Source organism: Rhea americana, unplaced genomic scaffold (assembly GCF_003343005.1).
Source record: "Rhea americana isolate MKP2758 unplaced genomic scaffold, rheAme1 scaffold_14, whole genome shotgun sequence".
In the NCBI taxonomy this organism is placed as follows: Eukaryota; Metazoa; Chordata; class Aves; order Rheiformes; family Rheidae; genus Rhea; species Rhea americana.
In genome coordinates this window covers 6518962-6543383 of record NW_028185483.1, presented here as the reverse complement: position 1 = coordinate 6543383, position 24422 = coordinate 6518962, and the positions used below count along the sequence as shown (strand labels likewise).

General features: G+C 36.5%; 1 protein-coding gene across 1 annotated transcript in view; it reads left to right on the top strand.

Moving 5' to 3' along the window:
• Positions 1–24422, top strand: part of SLC9A9 (solute carrier family 9 member A9) — a 208924-nt gene that overhangs the window by 45458 nt on the left and 139044 nt on the right. Inside the window, exons 5-6 of the mRNA XM_085298643.1 lie at positions 5450–5565; positions 13735–13840. Coding sequence (XP_085154769.1) covers positions 5450–5565; positions 13735–13840 — 222 coding nt within the window. The remainder of the gene's footprint in view (positions 1–5449; positions 5566–13734; positions 13841–24422) is intronic.

The following is a 24422-nucleotide window of genomic DNA, read 5'->3' as shown; positions in this document are numbered from 1 at the left end:
TTTGAAGACCCCTTTCCTTTTTTTGAAGCAGGTAAGATTGAGTTTGGTCTAGCTTCAGAATATAAGGATGACCCCATGCTCAGAGCCGTTAAAGCTATGCAGAATTGTTGTTTTGATTTTTCAGTGTTTGCTATTTAGTTTGACTAAATTTGCCAGCCAAATTTGCCAGCACAGTTCTGTGTTGTTGTTCTGAGATTTCATGTGGTCTACTTACTGGTTCACACCAGAAATTATGGTAGCTGAAGCTCAGTTTCCCAGAAAATGATTCTAACTTCATCTCTATACAGGAAGTCAAATGTTTATACAGTGCCTTCTCTACTGTGTAATGACAGCATTGYGTGTAGCATTTTTTAGAGATGAGGCACTTTGTAGGTGCCAGACTCACATAATTTGGAAAATTCTACTTTCTCATTACATTACTGCTTTTTTCTTTTCTTGTTGAAGTAGTGAAATACTTGTTTTGGCTCAATGTGCTTCTCCCCTTGCTTTCAAAAAAGTATGTTTGGGCATAGAAAATATTGGTTCAGCTTTCCTGCAGCACAGCTAATCTGATTTTTATTCTCATGCTGTATTACTTCATTAATATTCCAAATTCCTTAATCAAATCAGTTATTTATAAGTATCATTTATATTAGTGAACCAGAACTGAGTCTGACTGAGAAGTCTTCAGTTAAYATTTATTACTAATTTACTTTCTATTTTTTTCTAATATATAATGTTTCTGACCATCTAGTTTCTGACCATCTGAAGAAATTGCTGAATTTGCATGTTTATTCATGACAAAAAGAAATYGATACGAAGGCAGGGCAAACCAAAATGAATTCCCTGCTCTGTACTGATTTCCTACTGTTCCTTGAACAATCAAGATTCATAGATCCAGAAAAGACATGGTTTGGGACACTTTGTCGCCTACCAGACCCACAATCTCCAGTTACAAAGCTGAAGGAATAATGGGAAAAAGAATTAGACATTGAAGTACAGTCTCAAGTTCATAACTTTCTCACCAAGGTGAGGGCCCGAATCACCCATTGCCACATCACACGTTGACGTCCGTGTCCATCACTGCTGGTGGTAAGCAAAGRGGACAGCTCCTGGGAGCCTAGACAATCTCTTTGGCTCTTTGATCTCAGTATCTAGGAAAAATGAAGAAGAWGAAGCAAGTAAAGCAGGGCTTTGAGTCTCAGGCTTACACATCATGCTCTATTAGACAGTTGAGTAGAAAGTGACTGCAAAGCGAAGCTTTGAGGATTCAGATTCCRGACATAAGTAGAAGTTTCATGTCTAAGTCCAATACCTCATTCTTTTTGTGCCACAGAATAGTACTTGCTACTTCATTTTGGGAAGAAAAGAAATAATACCTCAAGTGGCTTAGCCAGTATTCTAAATTAGGTACATTTTGCAGTATAAATGCAAAATCCAGACATGGATGCAGAAAATAGTAATTACTTTATAATATTTATTTGGTTATTATTATTAGAGAAGTATCACTTGGCGCATAAAGATTAAGATCCCGTTGTTTAGGTAGCCACCCCTTTCCCAAAAATCTGACAACACAGATTAAGAACAAGATACAAAATAGTACATGAAATAAAGTTACTCTGCAAGCATATTTTAAAGTTAAGATTTCCAAAGCCATCTTGGAAATTACAGTTAATTTGATCTGTAATTGCACTTCCATTTTCTTTATGCAGCTTTGAAGATGTCAGTTCTGATATTCTGTACAAAATAGCGTTATAGATTAGTAAGAAAGATGATTTTACATTCAGTAAAGATAGTAGCACTGTTCTTCTTAACAGATTTGTAGCTCCTAATGTTGTTAACTTGATTTGTGTCACCAGCATGCATTCAGTTAAGAATGTGTTCTGATGGGAAGGGAACATCCTGGGTGAAACTCAGGATGTCACTGACCTTTTGACTTATTTACGACGTTATAACTGATATTTTAACAACTTTTTAATTGTATATATTTTTATATAAAAGGGATTGTCAAACATGATTAAAATGATAAGATTTGCTGAAATTCAGTGGGTATGAACTTGCTAGAAGTAACCTAGACATACCAAATCAAATGAAATCAGCCCTGAAAATYAATAGGACTGTTTTTTTCCAGTTCCAGTTTATAACAGCAATAAGAAGCTCTGTGCAGGGGGTGTCCTTGGGATTAATGTGTTGCTGTCATTGGGCTATGCTTTCCTCGTTGGATTTCCACTACTTCTATATAGTGTAGTACTATATGATGCTTAATATCACGATAGTTGGGAGCCCAAGTATCTAGCTGAGATCCATCTCTTAAATACATAGCACAAAAGTTGTACTTATTCCACATCATTAATTACTTACTAACATTTCTCCTAGATAAATTGCTTCATTATTTAAATTTGACTATAGTAGACTGTGTCAGCTGGTCATATGAATAATCTCTATCATTGCATAAAATGATGAACCTAGATTGACATTTTTAATAGTAAAAAATAACAAGTTGGAATCCACAGGGCCAGGAGTCTGATCTCAGTTTTACTAGTCTAGAATGTAGAGTAACTCCCATAATTCAGGTGAAATTTCTCTTACTTCTAATGTTCAGAACTGGGAACAGAATCTAATTTCACAGGCAGAATAACAAAAGTGATTTAATTTAAAAAAGTAAATTAATAAACCCTAAACAAATGATAAGCTCAGCTTGTGGCATATCTAGAGAGTATAATAAGGTCAATTCCCTTCCTTTTAAGTGTACGCATGAGTTTACATGCATATGGGCAGACTCTCAGCTGATATAGCTCTGCCATAGCTCCGTTACTTTTACAAACATCAGAGAACTTACTCCAGTTCAGAACTGCCCCTTGATTTCTAGTTTTTAAAATAAATTTAGGTAAAGTTTTCAYGCAAACCTGGAAATGAAGGAAGTGAGTTATTTAAAGCTATTTAAAAGCTATATTTTTTGCATTTTCTATGGCAGTGTCTAGTAAGAAATCACTTTGATTATTTTATTACCTTCATTACAAATACATAGCTCTGRAATGAAAAGTAAACCAAGGTGGTTTAAAAGTTAATTCACAATATTGAAATGATTAGGTCAGGCTTTATACTCTAACTGCAGTACGGTAGGACCTTTTATCTGCATCATCACACACACTTTTATAGCTATAAGCAGCAACACATTCGATTCAAACATAACATTACTTTATTTTTGGCATGTTTAAATAGTGAAGATAAAAATAATGGCTGTGGTCTTTACTATTCCATCTCCTTAAAAATCAGGCCCAGCTTCTCAATTAGTGTAATTATTTTATAGAGGCACTGATGTATACAGCAGTGTAGCCCTTTACCTCATATTGTAAAGCATGCCTTAAGCCCCAACCTGATTTTACCCTATTCATCAGAAAATTAATGATTAATTTGAGATTAATTTGAACTGACTCRCCCTCCCTGTCGTGCTGTAGTTTTGAAGAGTCAGCAATTAAATCCATTCAACAAACTCAGATTTCCAGAGCAGTCTGTATCTGACTGTGTGCATGTTTTCATATGGGCCAGATGGAGCAGGAACAAGTACAAATTCCTGTGGCTTATTTAAGCCAGCAGTTTCTCTGTGGAGAGAACACATACCCCACATGTATGCCTGCATTTAGTTGGCTTTATGTTTGGAAAAATGGACCTTTGCCATTGTAGCATTACTAAAATGGATTAAATAGTTCATGAATTACAAAAAAAGAAGCATATTCTGAATTTCTTGTTCTCTCTTCTCCAGCGGACAATGGTTGACATCTCAGTGAGCAGCACCAGTGTTCTGTCTGCTCTTCAGTTTTATTTCCTTTTTCAATGGAGACAAATATTGAATAGGATGGGAACTAATACCAGGTTCTGTAGAAGTCTTCTACTGCACTAAGCTTTATGGCAAGCTTAAACCTCTTAAGTCAGTCRAAGACTGACAGGTTTTTGCAGTTCATCTGCAACCTTTCAGAAACAGTGAGCAGAGCCATACTATTATGTGAGAAACAATACTAAAGATCAGGATGATGTCTATACTCAACATTTAAAGAATAATTGTGACTAAAGTTGCCAGATAGTCAAAACTTAATTATATTTATTATTCTAAAATATTTCCAACTGAGTCAGAGAAGCACCTCTGATCATAACTGCAAGCAGGTTTGGGCAGTYATTTCTAAAAGACATGCATAGGCTAACTTAGATTCCTGTTGACTTTTAAGATGATTTCAAATCAGGATAGCAGCACCACAGTCAGTTTTTGAAGAAATTCCTTAAACAACATGTACTTGTGCTGAAGATCAAAAAGACCAACTTCACTACAGCCTCCTGACTGTTCCTTGGACATGGAGAGAAAGTGAGCTCATCAGCCAAGGAGAACCACAACTCGATAAGCTGGTTTAGAATAATTTGTGATTAACTGTTTGCTAGGCAGCATATGCAAATACGTACACACATACTTTGGACCCTTAGGGSTCTATGGTATCTTATCTGCATCCCTATTAATTTAATAGTCTGAGAATCTGAAAATGATTTATAATTAACTCTCCGGCTGAATATTTGTTCTGTAGTGTTGAATCTGTCAAATTTTCTGTGCGCACATGACTGCGGAAGCATCTTTAAAGAGTATAGCTGTGAGCAAAATGTAGTTAAATGTCAATATACAATGGATATGTTTAAAAGATTTTTTAAAAATCTGTAATTAGAAGAGCAGACTGTCAACTGTGTGTGTTGTGTTTATGGAAACAGTATTGAATGTAATGTGTTTCTATAAACTAGATTGGAAATGTATGGAAAAATATAAAAATCTAGTACAAGTTCTGACAGCAAGTGAATTGAATTTTCAAGATATTTCAAGATTTTTGTTAGATTACATATCTCAAATATTATTGCTTAATTATATAGACCAAAGATACCATTTTCTGTGAAACTAGTGAGGTGTTAGCAGYGCATTTTGAAGTGCGACTTTATTGACTCACTGTCATTGTAAGCTGTTAAATATCTGTCTCATTTGGAGACCTCATCTGGAAGTTAGAGCGCAGCTAGCATTTGAAAGCTGATAACAATGAAAACAATTCCTTTAGAAATGTCAGAGCATGCCACATAGCCAGTTGCAGCACTGTCTTTGTGTAAAGGCTCTACAACATTAGATAAATTAGTCTTGATAAAGTCTTCTTGAGCTTACCTTATCTTTCTTTTTGAAAAACAAACACCTAAAAATACTTCCTCTCCCACAAGCAGATGGAAATTATTCAGAGGAGTCTTTTCTTTCAAATTGTCTGTGAAGTTCCAATACAATACTTGAACAGTTGAAACAGAATTTTATGTGCTAGCAGTTGGTATTCTGTGTTTATATGTACATGCATTTAAAAGAAGCTGAATGGAACAACAAGAAACTCCTTGATGTTGTGAATCAAGCACAAGGGTCATATACCGTATCTGAACGTCCGTCTTCTCTTTCCTCTGACAGGTTGGTCATGTATGGCTTCGTGAAGGCCATGGTACACACCRGCCAGTTGAAAGGATGGGAATTCCACTTTACTGACTGCTTATTTTTTGGATCACTGATGTCTGCCACTGACCCAGGTACCTGTTTAAAATAAATTTGTTGATTGTTTTAGTAACTCGTTTACCTCTGTTTAGCTCACAAACTTTATAAATGCAGCTACTGGGGATACTGGACCAATGTTACCATACCTCATTCCTCAGAAACCTGTGCGCTGATTGCTGATATAAGAACTGCTGTCACTCCGGAGCCTCGTGTTTAATAATTTAGACATCAGATTCATGCATGATCTAGCCTAGTGAACCTAACTTTTAGATTTGCCCACATAAATACTGTTTTTAAGGTATCAATTTACAATTTGAATGCAGTGTTGCATGATAAATAAAATCACATGATAAATACCAGCATGTTGACCTGAATTTACAGATATGAGATCTGAAGCCTACAATTACAGTAAACATCCTGGTTTGGGAAACAGACTTAGTGAATTTTAGAATTATAGAATCATTTAGATTTGACAGGACTTCAGGAGGTCATCTAATCCAACCTCGTAATTAAAACAGGGCTAACTTCAAAGTTATTCAGAGATTTGTCTAGTTTTTGTTGCACTGAAAATTTTAATAAGAGCACTAAGATATTAAAAGTATTGCTTTTTGCATCAAAGAAATAATCATGAAGGAAGAGGTGAAAACGTTATTTGTTGATATTTTATCTACAATACCTTCCAGAAAAGACAAAGTACTAAAGGACCTGGCCTATTGTTGGGAAAGGTGTAGTAAAAAGAGATAAGTCAAATACCAGAAAATTAAATTGGGAAACAGAGGAAAAAAGATTTGATAGCAAGGAGAAAGATGCAATTGCAATACAGAACAATGTATTTGCCATCTTCAGATATCTTCAACTCATGACTGGATGTTTTTCTTGGAGATTTGCCTCAGATAAACACAAGACAAAATATTTAAAGGCAGTAGGATAAAAGTGAGTCTGAGTTGTTTGGATTCTGAATGTTTAGAATTATGAATGATCATAATTAATGATCTAATGATCCCTTGTGATCTTTAACTCTGTAATAGAATTGGTTTGTGAACAACTCAGACACAAAAAAATTACTCAGGGAAATTATTCAGTCAGTAATTTTGAATCGTAAACACATTTGGAAAATACACAAAAAGTTCATAGACATTTCACAAGCAGGAAAGAAAAGAATTTTTTATGCATACTGTGTGTGTGTATATATACATACATATATATATATGCAAACAATTTTATCTCCTAGAACTCGACTTGTTAATAACAACATAATTATTCATCTGATCATCAGATGGATACTTGCTCATCACATATGTTTAACAGTAGGTCAGGATGCCCATCGTAGTAGTTCAAGAGCTCCACCACCTTCAAAGAGTTTCAGTTCCTTCAGCAGGGGATTCAGTGTGGCAGAAAGAACAGAGTAGCACAGTACAGGTAAGGGAGGTGCTTACAGTCAGGCAGCCACTAGGCGAGTAAAACTATGTATGTTGACCGTTGCACTCAAATAGTATTTTATTTCTTTGAGATTGGAACGAGACCTTGGAAGTCCTGGCCATTAGCTCTACTAGCATTTAGTCCAGCACTGGATTCTCACAGAGTCCTTCAGGTGAGCTGTCCAGGGAGTGGAACAGAAAGCATTGCTGTCTAAAATGCATCAAATCATTATTCTCAGATTAATCCCAATCCATCCAATATGCTGCCTCTTATAAATTTCCTCAACTACTTTAATAAGATTCAGCACATGATCAGAGCGCATCTTCAGAACAACTGAAGAACACAAGAGACTAAAAGTGCAAACAAAACCTAGGAAAATAAATTGCTTATGGAATAAAGGTTGCTTAAAGCTTCCAAACACAGCTCTTGACTGTACTACGAATAGAGTTCTGCAGTTGGCTTGGTTTCTATTCCTGATTTGCAACCCAATACTATTTAGTTGCACAAATTGACAAGTTGACTTGTAGAGAAATGTAGAAGACAAACACATTGATTTTGATTATACTATTAATTCACCATTCATTCATCTGGAACAGTCATTAAAAAAAAAAAAATACTCCACTTTTGCTGGAAGGAATAAGAAGTGACAATGTAATTCTCCCAGATTTTTTAACAAGTTTAAATAGTTAACACTGAATTTGTGAAAATTATTTTCAGTGTGAAAACCTATCAATAATTAATTCTGCTTATACAGCATCTATGTATTGTTTTAATTTTCAGTCTTGCTTGTTCTGTTATGAATTTACAATATTTTAAACTATTATGTGTATTAATAATCTTATCTGTAAATTTCAGTCCCTCAAAGGCTTACAGAATTTTGATCAAAATTTTTGCTTGATTTAATGGTAGAAGTTAGTGAAAATATTCCATTGTGCTGTAGGATTTGCTAGTAAATTATAATTTCAAGGCATCCAAAGTGCTCATTAGACTGCCAAAATCAGTTCAAACAYGGTCCTCTGGAGGAATGATATATGCAAGGGCATAAAATAATCAGTCTAATGATTTGATATGTGATATCTAGCTTAAAAAAAGAAATCTCTGGTCAAATGCTTTTAGTGTAATAGAAGAAGGATAGAATAATAAATTACTAGGATAAAATAATAAATTACTGTCAGATTTGCTACTTGATTTTTCATTTAATTTTTCACTATGTAGGATTATAAATTCCTTTCAAAAAGGGTTTTAATTTCCCTTGGCTATGGAAAGCAATTAAGTCTAAGAAGATGCTAAAAGCTGATCTGTTGACAAGTCAGATGTTTCGATTGAATTTCTTATTTGTAAAAGTAAAGACAAGACTAGTAGATGTTTACGTATTAAATGAGAAATATTACTACCAGGACATTAAGAAATACATGCAGCTAGAAGCTCMTATTATTGTTAGGAAGAAGGAAATGATGTTGTAGCACATTATAGGTTCTCGTATTGAGGAGTGTTTACTGATGTTCAATATATAGATTATTTTGTAAAATTAATTTAGAAGAGTTTCTCCAATATGTTAGATTTTCTTCTATAGAAAATTTGCACTTGAAGTAAGATTCATAAATGATTGTATGACTGCCTATATCTGGGAAAGTGTTTTGTAGTTTCCTCTAGTCTCAATGAAATAAAGCTGAATTATAGCAAGCTAATRCACAAGCCACTACTACACCAAATATTCAACTAAAATAAAAATTAAAACCAGAAAATTCCCTTGAATGTAACCATTTAAGGGTCTTAGCTCCCTAAAATATTTGCTATGTTTCTAAATTTTGCATTATGGACTGTGATCTCTAAATGTCCATGGTATGTGGAGATTCCTCAAAAACCTGTTCCAGTGTGTAGGGAAAAAAAAAGTAGAATCTTTAGGCACAATGCAAATTTGCTTRCTAGGGAATCATTCATTTTACAATAAATATTTCCTTCTAATAATTTATCATCTTCAGGAGAAAAATTTCAATAATTCAGATGACAGTTTTGATTCTCAAAACATAGGATTTTAGAACTCTGCCAAACTCTCCCTTTGTTGGTCCTTTATTTAAAATGCCCAACTAATACGTACGTTATTCATCATTCTGACTGATAGGTATCATTTATCAAAAGTTAATCAAAAGTAGTTGGGAATATCATCTTTTTTAATTACAGAAGTGCATCATCAGTCACACCAAACCTCTTGTGATGCTGGATTATTAGCACTGTTACAGGTGCAGCTTTAAGTACCTTTAAGTTTTGTGGTTATTTGTGATAAGATTATATTTAAGCAATATGTAAGGATTAATGAAAGGAGTTTAACTCTACTTTACCTACATTTTAGGCTGCGCTTGCATCACTGACAATGTCACTTTTGTTATACGTTAGTTTTTTAGAGTGAAAACGCACCCGGAGCAGGGTGCCCGGGTCTCTCCCGTGGTGACAGAGGCGCCGGCCCCGTCAGGGTGCCGCTGGCTCCAGAGCACTAGTGTGAACGGCAGAACAAACCGGCGCACGAGTGGGAAGATTCGACCTCTGCGTTAGCCACCAAGAAATAACCGGGAAGCACAACTTCGGCAGTTCGCCTGAGCTGCTGTTTTTAGCGCGCTCTATGCAATGACCAACCCAAACACATTTTATGCATCTTCAGCACGCCTTTTTTTTTTTTTTTTTTTTTTTTTTTAACTTTTGACATTTCAAGCCTAGAAAGCAGATTTCCCTTCAGAAATGTTTGCTGAAGCACAGCTGTTTCTGAGCTATATGAACTCCCTTACCTTTGGTCATATTGATTATCACCAGGCTCTTTTCTGTTTAAAGTTACTATGGTTACAGCTGAACCAAAGATGTGAGTTGTGCTGCTGTTTTTATTGATAAAAATGGATATTCATCAGAAAGAGCAGGTCCCATTTCTCATAAAATCAAAGACTGATGCATTTAAAAGGGTAATTTATACAGCAGATAATATATTTTATAAATTGGTTATATAAGCTTATTTATAAACATTTTTATGCTTTCTCCTTACTCACCATTGAGGTAATCTGTGAGTGGCATGACTGATTAGTAGGGAACAGAGTCTACAACTGAAATTAGAACTGACATTTTTAGAGAAAAATGGATGGGAATCATAAATGAGAGTTCCCTCATCTTACTTTCTTATTATGTGGTACTTTCCCCAAAGAGAACCTAGGCCAATGTGTTATAAAAGATATTAATCATTGTAGTCAGAAGATTAAGCTAAAATAATATCAATACTTTATATAATGGTCTCATTTAGCTTCTGGATTACCTTATTCCTTTCAAATATAACACCAGCGAAGAGGTATTGGATATAGTTAGCTCAAGGATTTTTTGTAGTTTGCTGATATTAATTTGCTGATGATTAAGTTACAAATACTTTTAACAGGAACTAATAACATGCCAATTTGTTTCTACGCATGTCAAAAATAGCCTTCACAAAGCAGCTTCATAGTCATCCGTTATGATGTGGTAGGACCAAAATGATCCTGTTTAGCATCTAACATGTTACTGTGGTCGATGCAGTCAAAGAAGAGGAGAATCAAATTTGTTTTGGCACTTTCTTTGCTTCATGGACATGCTTCATTATTTTAGGCTTTGCATCACTGGAATTTTTTAAAAAGTTCACTATTCTTTTCTAAGTCAGGAGCTTTGATATATGTTTTTTTGTATTTGTGGCAGTTTTCTGAGCATCATGGTGGAATATCAAAGCCATTTTAATAGGCCCATTCTCCAGTATATCCATAGATTCTCATAAGTGACAAAGTAAAATGTAATCTTGAATGCCTGGAAGGTGGTTTGCAAAACAAGGTGAAAATGTTTTACTGAGCACTCAAACTGGATGCATGTGCTAAAGATTCTGCAGGTCTCTATCCTCACACTATTCGATGTTTTCACTAACGAGCTGGCTAACGCAGTAGCAAATGCTTCTTTAACATATAGTAGTACTATGCCAAGAGGAGACTGCAAACACTTTGAAGGACAGGATTAGAACTTATTATTCTTGTAAAGGTTTAAAATCCATAAGGATCAGTACTAAACTCAGAAATAATCAACTTAATAAACAGAAGATAAGGAATGAGTATTCAAGCAGCTTCTGAAAAGCGTTTCAGATTTACAACTTGAACATGAGTCATCAGTACCAAYACATTGCAAAAGAAAGGAAATCAGGATTTGTAAACACATATTCTGCAGCATCTTTTTACTCTGTTTCTCAGCAGCAAAGTCAACTACTGCTGACACTCAGATCTAGTTTTGGGCACTGCGTTTCAAGATAGATACGGACTGATCAGAATAATTTCAGGGAAAAGTAGCTAGTAATTAGAGGGCTATAACACATGACTGAAAGGAAAAGATTGAAAGAAATAAGTCCGTTTAGAGGAAGGATGTCTGACATGAGTCTCTGAGTAGGTAAAATGTTGCTGAGGAAGAAAAGGAATAAACATGAGAGTTTATTCATGTCTCATTGGGCTAGGAAGGGAAGCTACAGACTTGAAGAGCAGAAGGAGAGTTTTAGGTTAGACATTCAGGAATAACTGCAGTCATAAGCTGCAAAATTACTGAATTTAGGGTTAGTCTCTTTTGGAATTTGTGGAATCAGCATCACTGCAATTCTTTAAAAACAGATTAGATAAACCTCTGTCAGCAGTGGCACAGGTGTAGTTGGTTGTGTCTTGGGCCAGGGGGACATAGGGACGGAGCAAATGCTGGAAATGGCCATCCTGCAAAGACTAGAATTCTTCAGCCAGGGACCAGCAGTGCTGAAAGAAGATCCAGTAACCTCCATTGCATGTGGGAGATGTGTCTGAAATGGGAGATACTGTCTGAGAACTGAGAACTGATGCGTATCTCCTAGAAGGGGCAAGTGATGTATTACTGTGTTGCTTTCTTTATTATCTTGCTTCCACTTAAAAGGATTTGAGATCAGATTTTGGGGGTAGAATTGGAAGGAAAGAGGGTATACTCACTCATTTTGAAAAAGAAAAGATATTTATTTTCATAGGAGGCAAGGGGAAGGCGGAGAATGTGTAGATATGTGTCTAATAGACCCATAGTTAAGTATATTGAAGAAGAATTAATAATCCAGCAAAAAATTGAATATAGACATTGGTCAACCAGGAAAATGTCCTTTGCCAGTAAAGCTGATTGCTATACCTTTGAACTGTTCTGGGAAAAGAACTCCTTTTCTGACATAAATTATAAATGTACTAGGAGTAGATGGATGAATTTGCAAGGATAGTTAAATAGTTAAAATATTGTTTAAAATAAATATAGTTTTACGGTTAATTTAAATATAGCTATATCAGCAACTGTTCATCTACACACGTCACCTAAATTGTCCTCAGTTGAATAACACATCCAGAATTCTTCAGAGATAACAACACATCAACAGAGATCTCTTGACATAAAATTGCATGGGAGAACTGAGAATCTATAAACTGGCTTATAAACTGATTTTTAGATTTCACAGATATTTAAGCACARTTTAGAAAAAAATTGTGAACAATGATTTCAGCCCTACCAGGATTATGTGCCACAGTTCAAAAAAAAAAACGATTAAGACAAAAAAAAATGATTAAGACAAAAAAAAATCTGTTTATGTTTTTGTGTTAATTATCGGGAGCCACCTTAATATAAAAGTATGCAATTTCCACTTCCGAAATGTCAGATGTTAACATGACATCCTAGAGGCTCTTCTAATCTCCAGGATTCCTGTGCTTCGAGGATTAAGCCAATTGCACAATTACGTACTAGAATGAGCACCAGCGAGGCAGSGAGCTACTGTGCAATTCCTAACCACACAAATAATTGGGGGCCTTTACATGAAATTTAGTTTGAAAAGAGAAACTTGCTTCCTACATGCAAAGGGAGAATACTAATATCAGCACAGAGCATATATAGCCTTTTTCATTTAGAGATTACAAAGTAATATGTAGGTCTAGGGACGCATTATGACTCTCTGTTTACACGTAAAAGGAAACTGTGGTGTAAAATGACTAAGGTATCCTTTAATATCTATAGGAATTAGATACCTAAATATGGACCAGGTGTCGCAATGCCTGTGAGGATACGTGTCTAAATGACTTGTCCAAATTCAATTTAAATTTGACACAACCTAAATTCTTCTATTGCACTGGTAAGCTAAAAATTAAATCTAGCATATAACTCAGGGAGAAGGAAGGGATCTTAATGCTGAAGGAACCTTAAAATGACTTACAAGTATCAGATGTCCTGATCTGAAGGTCAGGGTTTCATGACTACAAACATGCCACTTGAGATGAAAGTGTGTATGCTGCTGATGGGATAGGTATAAGGTTATTTGTCCATTTAACTGCCCCTCAGTAAGCACACACCACAGATGGATAAATGTTACTATATCCTTCTCAAAATAGTAAACTGCTTTTCTCATAACCCACAAAGCCTATGGCAAATCCAAAGTCTTTTGAGCATCCTTTTTCCTCTGCAGTCACAAGATCTTATTCTTTTCATGCACAGTAAAATACAYTGTGATATTTTCATTATGCATAATTCTGGCTGTAACGAGGAAAGTTCTGTCCTACCTCAGCTAAAACAACAAAACTCATAGCACTGCTGGATTTAAGGAGCCTATCAACTTCAATTGATCCCTATTCTGTTATTGTTACCTACTGTTGGATAATAAAATCAGACTGGACTTCTCAAAACTCATCCTAACATTGTTTTATTTCTTAAACTGCTAAAGCAATATGGGAATAACAAATTCACTTTGCTTTGTCTCCCTGCAGTGACAGTCCTTGCTATTTTCCATGAGCTGCATGTCGACACAGATTTGTACACACTCCTGTTTGGAGAAAGTGTCCTAAATGATGCTGTGGCTATCGTGCTGACATAGTAAGTATACCCACCTCCATTCTTTACTTGGTGAAGTAATTCCAAGCTTTAATTGCTGATGCGATTCTCGTTGTGCAAGTATAGATACAGCATTTGAAGATTACATTATAGGGATATAGTTTTAGAGTTATTCTTCATTTGTTAATCACCATTCAAGTCTTGCTAATGGTAGCTTATAGCTGAACTGCAATTTCTGTTCATTTTCTTTAGCCTAGAAAACAGTACATTCTGCAAAATGTCTAAATTTAATTTAATATGATTTCTTTTCTCATCTGAAGAAGATATCTTGACAAAATAATGCTGAATGGGCACGGAGTACAAGTCTAAAATTGGAGATAGAAGTTCTGAAACAGAAGATATTCTTTTTATTTTTGCAATCTATTATTTTCCAAGATTAAAACCACAAAGTGGTGCACTGTAGCCCAGCTTATCTCCCTCTGCCTRTTAAATCTGACAGAGCTTCAGCTGATAATATTATCTTAAATTTATATATAGACTTTTCATTCTCAGGAAACCTCAAACAAATCACAGATGACAAGCCGGAATCACAAGTATGTGCTGTTCGAAAAACACATATGCTAAGTACATAATTAACAGGATCTCAGGTTAACTCCACTCTGCATGTATTACGTGCTTCCGAATAATCCTCTCAGATAATCTTAATGGTAACATAATTTTGCAAAAACAAATTCTGCTTTCCAAGATGGTTGAAGATGTTTCACAGAAAGCACAAATTCATTGCCACCTATCTCCTTAAAATACTGTTCCTTAAAGTAGGAATTATTCTGTCCTCGAGAAAAATAGAGTTTATGTTCATTAGAAAATGAGCTTATATTTCGTCTGAAAGCCCACAGAGAAAATTGTAATAGTTTAGTTGCAACAAAAACACACACAATTGTTCCAAGATACAAAGAAATAATATTCCTATTTAATCTATATTCTCCAGTTATCAGTCTGGTTAYATTCACCTACGCTAATTTCCTTGCACTGTTTTTAGAGCAAGAATAGTATTTCCAAATGCTGTCAAGTGTCTGAGTGCAGCACTTGATGATTAGGTACAGCACAGCTGTCACATTCAGTGACTGTGGTTGGAAYGTGTCACTTAGCAGAGCATCTAGTACATCAGAAAATAAAATGCACAAAAGGGAGTCTTAGAACGAGTACAAACTGCAGCTAGAATAGCACCTGTTAAAGTGGCTATTAAATAGGAAAGAAGCATGTAGGTGGCTAAAGTCTGAGGCCTTTCTTTTCTGTTACTGTTTCTCTTGGTTTTATGTAATACAGCCAACACTTTTAAAGCTCATTTAGCTTCTGCTTCTGCTAGTTCGAGGTTCCTAGTGACTGTAACAGTTAAGGTTACAATCAGCTCAGAGAGACCCAGAACCTGCTGAGTGTCTGTCGTTTGCAGCTACTGTGATACCAAAGCCTGTGGATCTCTTCCAAGCTGAAGCTCCAAGGAGCTGTTGAACTGCGAAGCACATCTAGAAAGAAAAGTACTATCATATAGCACGTGATTCATGAGTTTCTAACCTCCACTCTTCCCTGTACTCAGGCCTAGGTTATGTCCCCCAGGCTGTTATGTCCCCCCTGCCTGGATACAGAAAACCATGAGAAGGACGCCTGCTGCAAATGCTAGCTGTCTTCTTCGCATGTTTTCTTTGCTGTACCTAGCAGATTACAACTCTCTTCTTTACTACAGAATTGCATATCACTGGGAAACTAATGTATTGTCTATATGTTCGGTAGGATTGGTGCCTTGATTTCTACAACAGGTCAAGTCATTTGTAGAGATTGAAGAGACTATATGGTGCATCAGTTATATTTTTCTTTAATTTCTAGTATAAATAATAAGCTTTTGCACAAATGCAATGTGTCTGAAACCTAACATGAGCTTCCTTCCCATGCCCTTTTAAGTAAAGCTATATTGTTGATAATGTCAGCTTCAGTTCATTAACATCCCAGTAAATCTGACTGAGTTTTAGTGAAGAATATTATTTTTCTGTCACTACAAAATAAAAGCTATTTTTTTCTCTRTGTGTGTTACAAAGCAACTTTTCAGGTTGCTGCAAACACAACACATTCATAATTAGAGTACTAGAGGACTATTTAAAAAGGAGAGAGAATAATACTTAACATTATCAAAATACAATAACATATCACTTTGTGCGCTATTTAATGGGTAAATAAAATAAGAGAATACACGGTGTGTTTCATCAACTAACAGAATAACCAAGCTAATATCTGCAGAAATGACTCATTGCAGGAAAGGCAGTGAAAGGAAAGAGGGAATCCCCCATGTCTGGCTATGACAATTTGGCTGGCTGAAGGGAGTGTGGCTGTCTGCCAACAAGGCTTTATGTTGAAAGCTCTTTTTTCCTCCAGCTTCTTCCTCAAAACCTTATTTTTCCTGTACTCTGTATCATTTAGTTTAAGAATGACAGCAGTGGGACAAGCTACCCCAACACYTTTCATATGGATTTAGTAAGTCGTGGTAGCTGCATGTTGCTGCAACAGTACGTAGAGAGACTGGCCAGTTGCCRTCACAAAAATTTGATCAAGCACGCGAGCTCCAGCTTTCCTGTAGGGCATCTTGCCGTACTAAATGCCCATCTTTGGTAATGAATGCTCAAATTTGTGATAATTGTAAGACTTCATTTATACTGATATTTAAGATAATCAGTATGAGGGGAWCATTATGAACCAAGCTGATCAGAGTAGCTACAGAACCGCGGAAAAGCTGTTGTGCATGTGAGAGAGCTCATACAAACAAGGGCCTACACAAGGAAAGGTTTTGCAGATGTAACAAGGATTTCATCCTGTGTAAATACCTTGCAGAGTTGCTTACACCTTTTCCTGATTAGGACAAAAGCTGTCTTTTAATAAACAGTCTGGGAGAACTCTCACATAAAATAAACATTTTGGAAGAAAACAAGGATGTGAATATTCAAAAATAGTAAATTTTCAGCCTGTTTTATATCAAGGATTCAAGCTATTTAAGAAAAATAATATTCCTTACAATAATATGCCTTATTGTAATTATAATTATAATCTGCCATGTGTAATATGCCTTACAATATTTTAAAKTTCTCTAGAATAATTACTAGATATAACCTCTCAGAAGATACTTGTTAGATGACTAAACACATCTGCTTTTACCCAGATAAATCAACATGACTAATTATACCATGAATATTTCTTATGTACTTTGTTTTCTAGGAAATTTACTTGGCACCAGTGTTCACATTCTATGTTTTACCTGTAGAAGTATTTTATATATGCTAACAAACTTTAAAACAAACTAATGAGACACATGTAGGAAAAATAAGATATCTGAGCTTCTTTTGAGTGTGTTTAAATAGGCTTATTGTCGTTCTGATCAGAGATTGTTTCACTGTTTGGAATCTAATTTTAAACAGATTATAGCAACCTTTTACAAAAAGATCTTTCCAATCATACCATTATTATAATTTTTCAGCAAAGAAATGTTCCTCGGTTCAACACCAAAGAACCAAGTTCAACATCAAAACACCAAGAAGTTTATCTGTTGGTGTTTATTCTATAACTTCTTAAAAGTATATTATTGAAAATTATATTTCTTATATCTCCATATCAAAATGGAAATATAATGGATCAATATGTATCTACATATCAAAATATGTAACACTTAGAAAGATTTCTTTTGCTTTTTTAGCTCTTGCTGTATGACRTAGCAAATATTTTCATAAAAGGATTCCAACTGATGACATTTTTGCCACTTATTGTACTCTCTACCCTGTGGGTTTTCAGCTTCTTCACGTTTTTTGCAAAACCATTAACAASAACAAAATTTAGCTTACAAAAGGTCCAGCACACATAAGGCTGTTTTCTTAGCTGCATATTTAACCTTCTGCCACTGTGTTTCCTGAACATCATAAAGCAGTTATTTGCTCAGCTTAGCCTTAGGGTGCRCCTAGCCATTCATACTGTAGGATGGAACACTTAGGTGACATTTCTCATTCACAAATTTCACACACAGGAATGTTTATCATTTCTTAGGAAYAGTGCTTTACAAATAAATACAATAAAGTGTGTACTGAGAAGCTTGCTACACATTCTGAAGACCATAATTGAGAAACRTACCAATAACTTCAGTTGGAGTTTTGTGTTATGAAGACTGTAGAATTTGGCTGAATGTTAAGAATTTATGGATATTTATGAAAAACGTGAAGATTAACCTCAATTCACTTCCGTTCCTTTTCCACTGTTCTCTCTTCATACTGCCTGTTACTGTTGAAACAAACATCTACATTTATTTTGAGTGTACATGCTGTGGGTTTGGACTTTGCATACTTTTGGCACATTTGCAGAGAAATTTGATGAAGAAAGTGTCAAAGAAGGTGTAGAAAYAGCACTGAATAGTTAGAGATGTGACCAAAAGTAGCTGAATAGGTCATTAGCATTGAGATAGTATATTTAGCAGAGCTATTTAATCTTTCTCATGTTGAGTGCTCAGTGAGTGCAGGATGTGGAAAGCAGTAATGAATACTGATACGTGTTTCTTGCTAATAGAGATTATCTATGAGAACATTACACAAGAGATGTTTCCATCGTAGAGAATGTCAGAAAGGTTTGTATCATCATTATGCAAAAGAAACGACTCTATTTCCCTGCTGGCTCTTGTGCCATTACTCAGTGGGCCTGATGAGCTTCATCCCCTTCCTGGTAGAGGTGACAGTGTGGAAATCCACATGGGTAGCAGGCATGTTGGCTGGTATGAACAAAAATTCAAGGAACAGCAACATACAGCACTTTCACATGTAATCAAAACAACTGAATGGGAGCCAGGGGACACAGGACATATGACATGGGACATGGAATGCATCTATAGGGACAACAAGATAAGACCTCAGCTGTCCACTGCAGTGCACATTATCCTACTACTATTGACTTCACTAAGGGCTATTTGACATGACTTTTGACTCAAGGGATCAAATCTACCAAACTTGTCTCCTTCTCCCACCAAACATAAGTAGAAGAGCTGCAGAAACGTGGAGTAAATATGCTGAGTTAAAACATGCCACTTCTACATATTGTACTGAAAGCCATAGTTGTCAGTACACCGCCTATTATATCTGTTATCTCGCTTTTTCTACCTAGCATTTGAACAGTATGCAAAGCCACTCAAACAAGTATGGGAAGAGACGGTGAAATGAGGATGAAAGATAAAGTAAGAAATGGAACTGGTGAAAGCAACAAATGGGGATTGTGAGGGGATGACTACAAAAAAAGAAGCAAGAGTGAGAAGAGTCAATGAAACAGAGACATGGCATGCTGTGTACATACAGACTGTGTCATTGGTGTGTAAACCTGTAACTCAGACTCTTAAAAGGGAAAAGAAGCGTGTTGCTTGCTCATAGGAATAGGGAGGAAAGGCTCAATTTACCTACATGATTATTTTTCTTTCGTGCAGCTTTGTAGAGTTTTATGAAGTATTATTAGGTATATCCGTTCTTGATAGCCTCAAGTAGTACACATATTAGGAATTAGGCCAGCCAGATCTAAAAGATAGTCCACACGTTATGATTCAAGCAATGAATCTGAATCCAGCAAAGGAATAAGATTCTGCCAGAAACACAGGGAATTGTCCTAAGAACCTTTCTTCAGTCTTTACCTAAATGCATATGGCAGAAATTGGGGGAACTGAAGCTTCTGTGAGCTCTGTTCGAGCAGTCGCAGACTTAGAGGTGCTTTTGTAAAACCTGACCTAGAGCTCACAGATGAGACCACTCACAGTGAGACTGGCGCTGGATCACAACAGCCACATGAAGAAGAGCTGCTCCATGGTACAGACTTGCAAGACCCTGAATCTTTATCAAAGATTTGGGGGTTGGAGTAGGCCTGTCACATTTTGATTTGTGGAAAAATGACTTAAAAACAGATCTCGGGAATTATCCATAGCCTCATTTCAGATAAATACTATATGTGATTTTATTCCCATGCAGATTTCTTGGAATAAATAACTATAACACCGTGGAGAGGAATAAAATCAAATTTACTGAAAACTTAAAAGAAAGCAAAATACTGGATGGAAGCTCAGCCCAAATATTTCACTTCCTGAAACAAAATGAATCTGGCTGCTATTCTCACTATTGTTAGAAAAGCTTATATATACTGAGCAGCCATTCAACCAGTCAAATAACAGAGCAACCAATAAAGCAATACAGCGAGGAGTTAATTGTGCAGCAGCTTAGCGACTGATTTAGAAAGGTGGATGGGGAATTCTTTCTATCTATTATTTCTATAATAATGAAATTATGGTTGCCCATCTGCTCTTTTTACCTTTGAGGGAGGGTTTAGCCCCTGCTTATTATCTTGATGATAATTAGAGTTTCACGTCACTGACCATCTGGAACAGGAGATGTGAGCACTGGGAGATTGCCAAAACTCGCTATTCACAGAAACTTTAAAAGAGCTTCTTTCCTAGAATAGAGGAAATCCCATATAATATGATGGTGGCATTGCTTAATAAACTTTCCTTTCTCTGTGAGCCTTACTGCAAAGAATAATGTTGTGCCTAGATCAGGGAAAAGAATGCTATAGAATTTCTGTAACACTTATCTAGTTAGAATTTCTGTACGAAAATGGAGACTGGGGACAGAATGGCTTTCAGGAGATAAACCCCATTGCTTCATTATATTTCTTTCACATTTTAATATTTCATATCTCTTTTACAATATTGGCTCCACATTAAAAATTCTACTTAGCTTCTAGTTATTATATGCTAAAGATCTTTCCAGCTATAAGTTACATAATTGGTTCTGTTCTGTTTATGCAATATATCTGAATAGGCAGCCTTCAGTTGCAGTCTGTTTGGTAAGCTAGAATAGATTTCAGCGAGCACTGTTATGGAGATTGCCCTCAGGGATGTATGAAAATGTAACGTAGTTCAAATCAGCTGGGAATGTCTGTACTTGTCATATCCAATCAAATCAGACTATCTGCAGGTATTTCTGTCCACTTATACAAAAACAAACCGATAACATTTAAAGATATGAAATGCAGGCTCAGAATTAAGAATGCTGCTTGCTATGCTTGCAAATCACTTCTTCTAAGAGGCAATTATTTAGCTACATTTTCAGTACAAATGACCAAATTGGCATCAAAGCTCCTTCATTTCAAAGATTTCTACTGGGAACTCTTCAGAACTGAAGTACGCCCTAGTATGAGTCAGCTTGTTTTTTGAGCTCCTCCAGATGTTTTTTCTTATCCAAATAACCTTTCTCTAGTGAATAAGACAGATTTTCTGAGAGCAAAATAATTACATACAGAGTCTAGTTCCACTTGCAGAGACAACTCCCCTATAGTTTAAAATGAATGTATTGATACTATATCCCTTGCAGTATTCCAAAGTTCATTTCATCCTCTCTGTGTGAAAATACTGTACACAAGAATGTCTCTGGAACTTGCAGTAGATCAACATATTTTCAAGTCTTCTTGGTGGAAAAGAGAGAAGAAAAGGAATAGGTATTGAAAAGGTGAAGGAGAGCTTGCCATTTCATTTACCATGTACCCATCAATACCTATTCAGCATTGAAATCCTTTCCAGAAATACACCATGGGAAGAGTATGGCAACTTCAAAGAAATAGAGGTTTTGTTAGGAGAGCACAAACCTCTATAAAAATTCCTTTAGTTTTTGGAGGTCAGGTTGTGGTTACACGAAAGARAGAGAGAAAGCATCTGTTCACACTGTGGTAGAATGAACTACGTATTTCCAGGGGCTACCCAACAGCACAAGGGAAAACTCAATATGAAGTTCTTTCGTGTGTGCCTGCACGTACATACATGCTTATGTTTGCATGGTGAATCATCCATAAGTATATCAAAATAAGAAGAAAGGTATCAAGTACACAGAAGTTACAAAATGTCCAAAATATATATTCCTGTCTTGCAGAAGGCAAGATGGGATCCACCTTCTGTAAACATTTTCWTCAAATGTTAGGGTTTATTTTTAATACACAAAATCCTCTTACTTTATACTCAAGACATTACTGCACATGGTTCACTATTTGGATTTGGAACTTTTATGATTTCAGAGTACACTTTTGATGCTCAAGCAAAGAGAATAATTGATAATAGTAGCATGTAGCCTTCTTTGAGTGCCAGACACAGCACAAGGAGAGAGTGTACGCCTCTAGTTAGTGCATTTCATAGCTACTTAAATGGAGAGACTCGGCAAACCTCCATTCTTAGAATTTATTCAGGTGGTTATAGAGCCCTACACTGTTATCATTTCCACATGGTTTTGTTTTGGACCCAATCTTCTTCTCTCTATCTTTTCCATAGATGAGAGTCACCTCCTCTATCTTAGTGCACACTTTCCTGTGAATCTCATGATCTACTCCACTACTCCACCACTACTGCTGCAGTCAYCAGGCTCTTTGTCTACCATCTGAGATGGAAACAAATCATTTCTAACACATAATCTAGCATTCTAGACTCTTAATCGATCTCCTTCATTCTCTAAACCTTCTCTTTATGTCTGATATACAAACCTCTTTGATTTCCTACTAACTACTTTYTGACACACAGAGGAAATATGAGGACCAGAGAGAGTAGTGCTGCTGGTCAGTTCTGAAGGCCGATGGAAGAGTAGAGAGCAGAGTTTTGGGAGCAGCAATTGCAGAGAAAAAATATGTTTTAGATGTTACATGCTTAATGCAAATGAAATCTTAGGAGATCTTTAGCAGATAAAGTTTATCAGATCTCTACTGAGTATAACCCRAGCCRCCAGTACAGGCTGGGGGCTGACCTTCTGGAGAGCAGCTCTGCAGAGAAGGACCTGGGAGTGCTGCTGGGTGACAAGTKGACCATGAGCCAGCAACGTGCCCTTGTGGCCAAGAAGGCCAATGGTCTCCTGGGGTGCATTAGGAAGACTGTTGCCAGCAGGTCGAGGGAGGTGATCCAGCCCCTCTGCTCAGCCCTGGGGAGGCCTCATCTTGAGTACTGCCTCCAGTTCTGGGCTCCCCAGTACGAGAGACATGGAGCTACTGGAGAGAGTCCAGCATAGGGCTACAAAGGTGATCAGAGGGCTGGAGCATCTGCCCTATGAGGAAYGGCTGTGAGAGCTGGGCCTCTTCAGCCTGGGGAAGAGAAGACTGAGGGGGGATCTGATCACTGTGTACAAGTACCTGAAGGGAGGGTGTCAAGGGGACGAGGACAAACTCTTTTCAGTTGTCCCACGGGACAGGACAAGAGGCAATGGGCAGAAATTGAACCACAGGAAGTTCCGTCTGAACGTGAGGGGGAATTTCTTCACTGAGAGTGACAGAGCACTGCAACAGGTTGCCCAGAGAGGTTGTGGAGTGTTCTTCTCTGGAGATCTTCAAGGCCCACCYGGATGCAACCCTGTCTAACRTGCTCTAGGTGACCCTGCTGAGCAGGRAGGTTGGACTAGATGRTCTCCAGAGGTCCCTTCCAACCTTACTGATTCTATGATTTTTCAACTAAACGTTTCAAAAACCTTAAAGAATTGCTCGATTCTGGCACATTTTCATGAGGGTGAAATACATGAGTAACTAAAGGGTAACTTCCAGTTCCTGGCCCCTTAAAAATGACAAATCTGCATTTCAAAGCACTGTAGTGAGAATGTTTTGTAATTGTGATTGTAGGGTTTTGTCTAAGACAGGCAAAAACRTATTTTCTCTATACTGGTTCTGCAAGATGGCTAAATTTCTGCTGCAGAAATTTCAGGAAAAAGAAAAAGCCTTCACTAAAAGTACAAATGCAACATGGAAATGTAGTCTAAACTGCRTCAGTCTGACAAAGTCATAAGCTACAGAAAATAAATACCCAAATAAAGCTAGGGCATTGCCTGGCCTGCTGAATCTATGAACCAGACGTAAAGACAGCAAATATCAGGGCAACAGTGGTGTGAGTGGCCCTGAGAGAGGACAGAGACGAAGCTCATTACTTTCTGCTGTGTTTAGGGAAATGGGACTTAAAAACATTTTCTGTAAAGACCATTGTAGCAAGGAAAAAAAATAGCCTTATTATTGGTTTCCTTTTAATGTGTTTGGTACTTTGATGTTCCCCAACTAATTGCTAATTATAATGATGTGCATATTTTGAATGCAGCATGCATATGTTATTTGAGTTCATAATATAATTTCAATAAATTTCTGGGAGGATCTTGTGACATTAGAATTCAGACTTTAAAAAGGGAAAGTTTGAATATGAGTAAATCTTTGAATGAAATAGCATCTCAACAATACATTTAATAAACTGATGTGTACCATTTTCCCTTAAAAATTTCTCACAAAACCTCAGAAAGAAAAATCATTCTTAAACACACACCATTTTCATTTTATATCCCCATTTATCACATGCTTATATTCACTTAAAAGAAATGAAACACTTCTTCCTTTCTACATGGTTCTAGTGCACAGCCAGAAATGATAGTGAGAGCACTGAGAATAAGCGAGTGCCCAGCTGGCCTCTGTTCTCTGCCTCAGGCACACCAGGAAAAGGTTACAGGTAGCTGAAAATTTCTGAAGAAAATATTTCAGCCTCCTGGGCCATTTTAACAAAGTTGTCTAAAGCCTT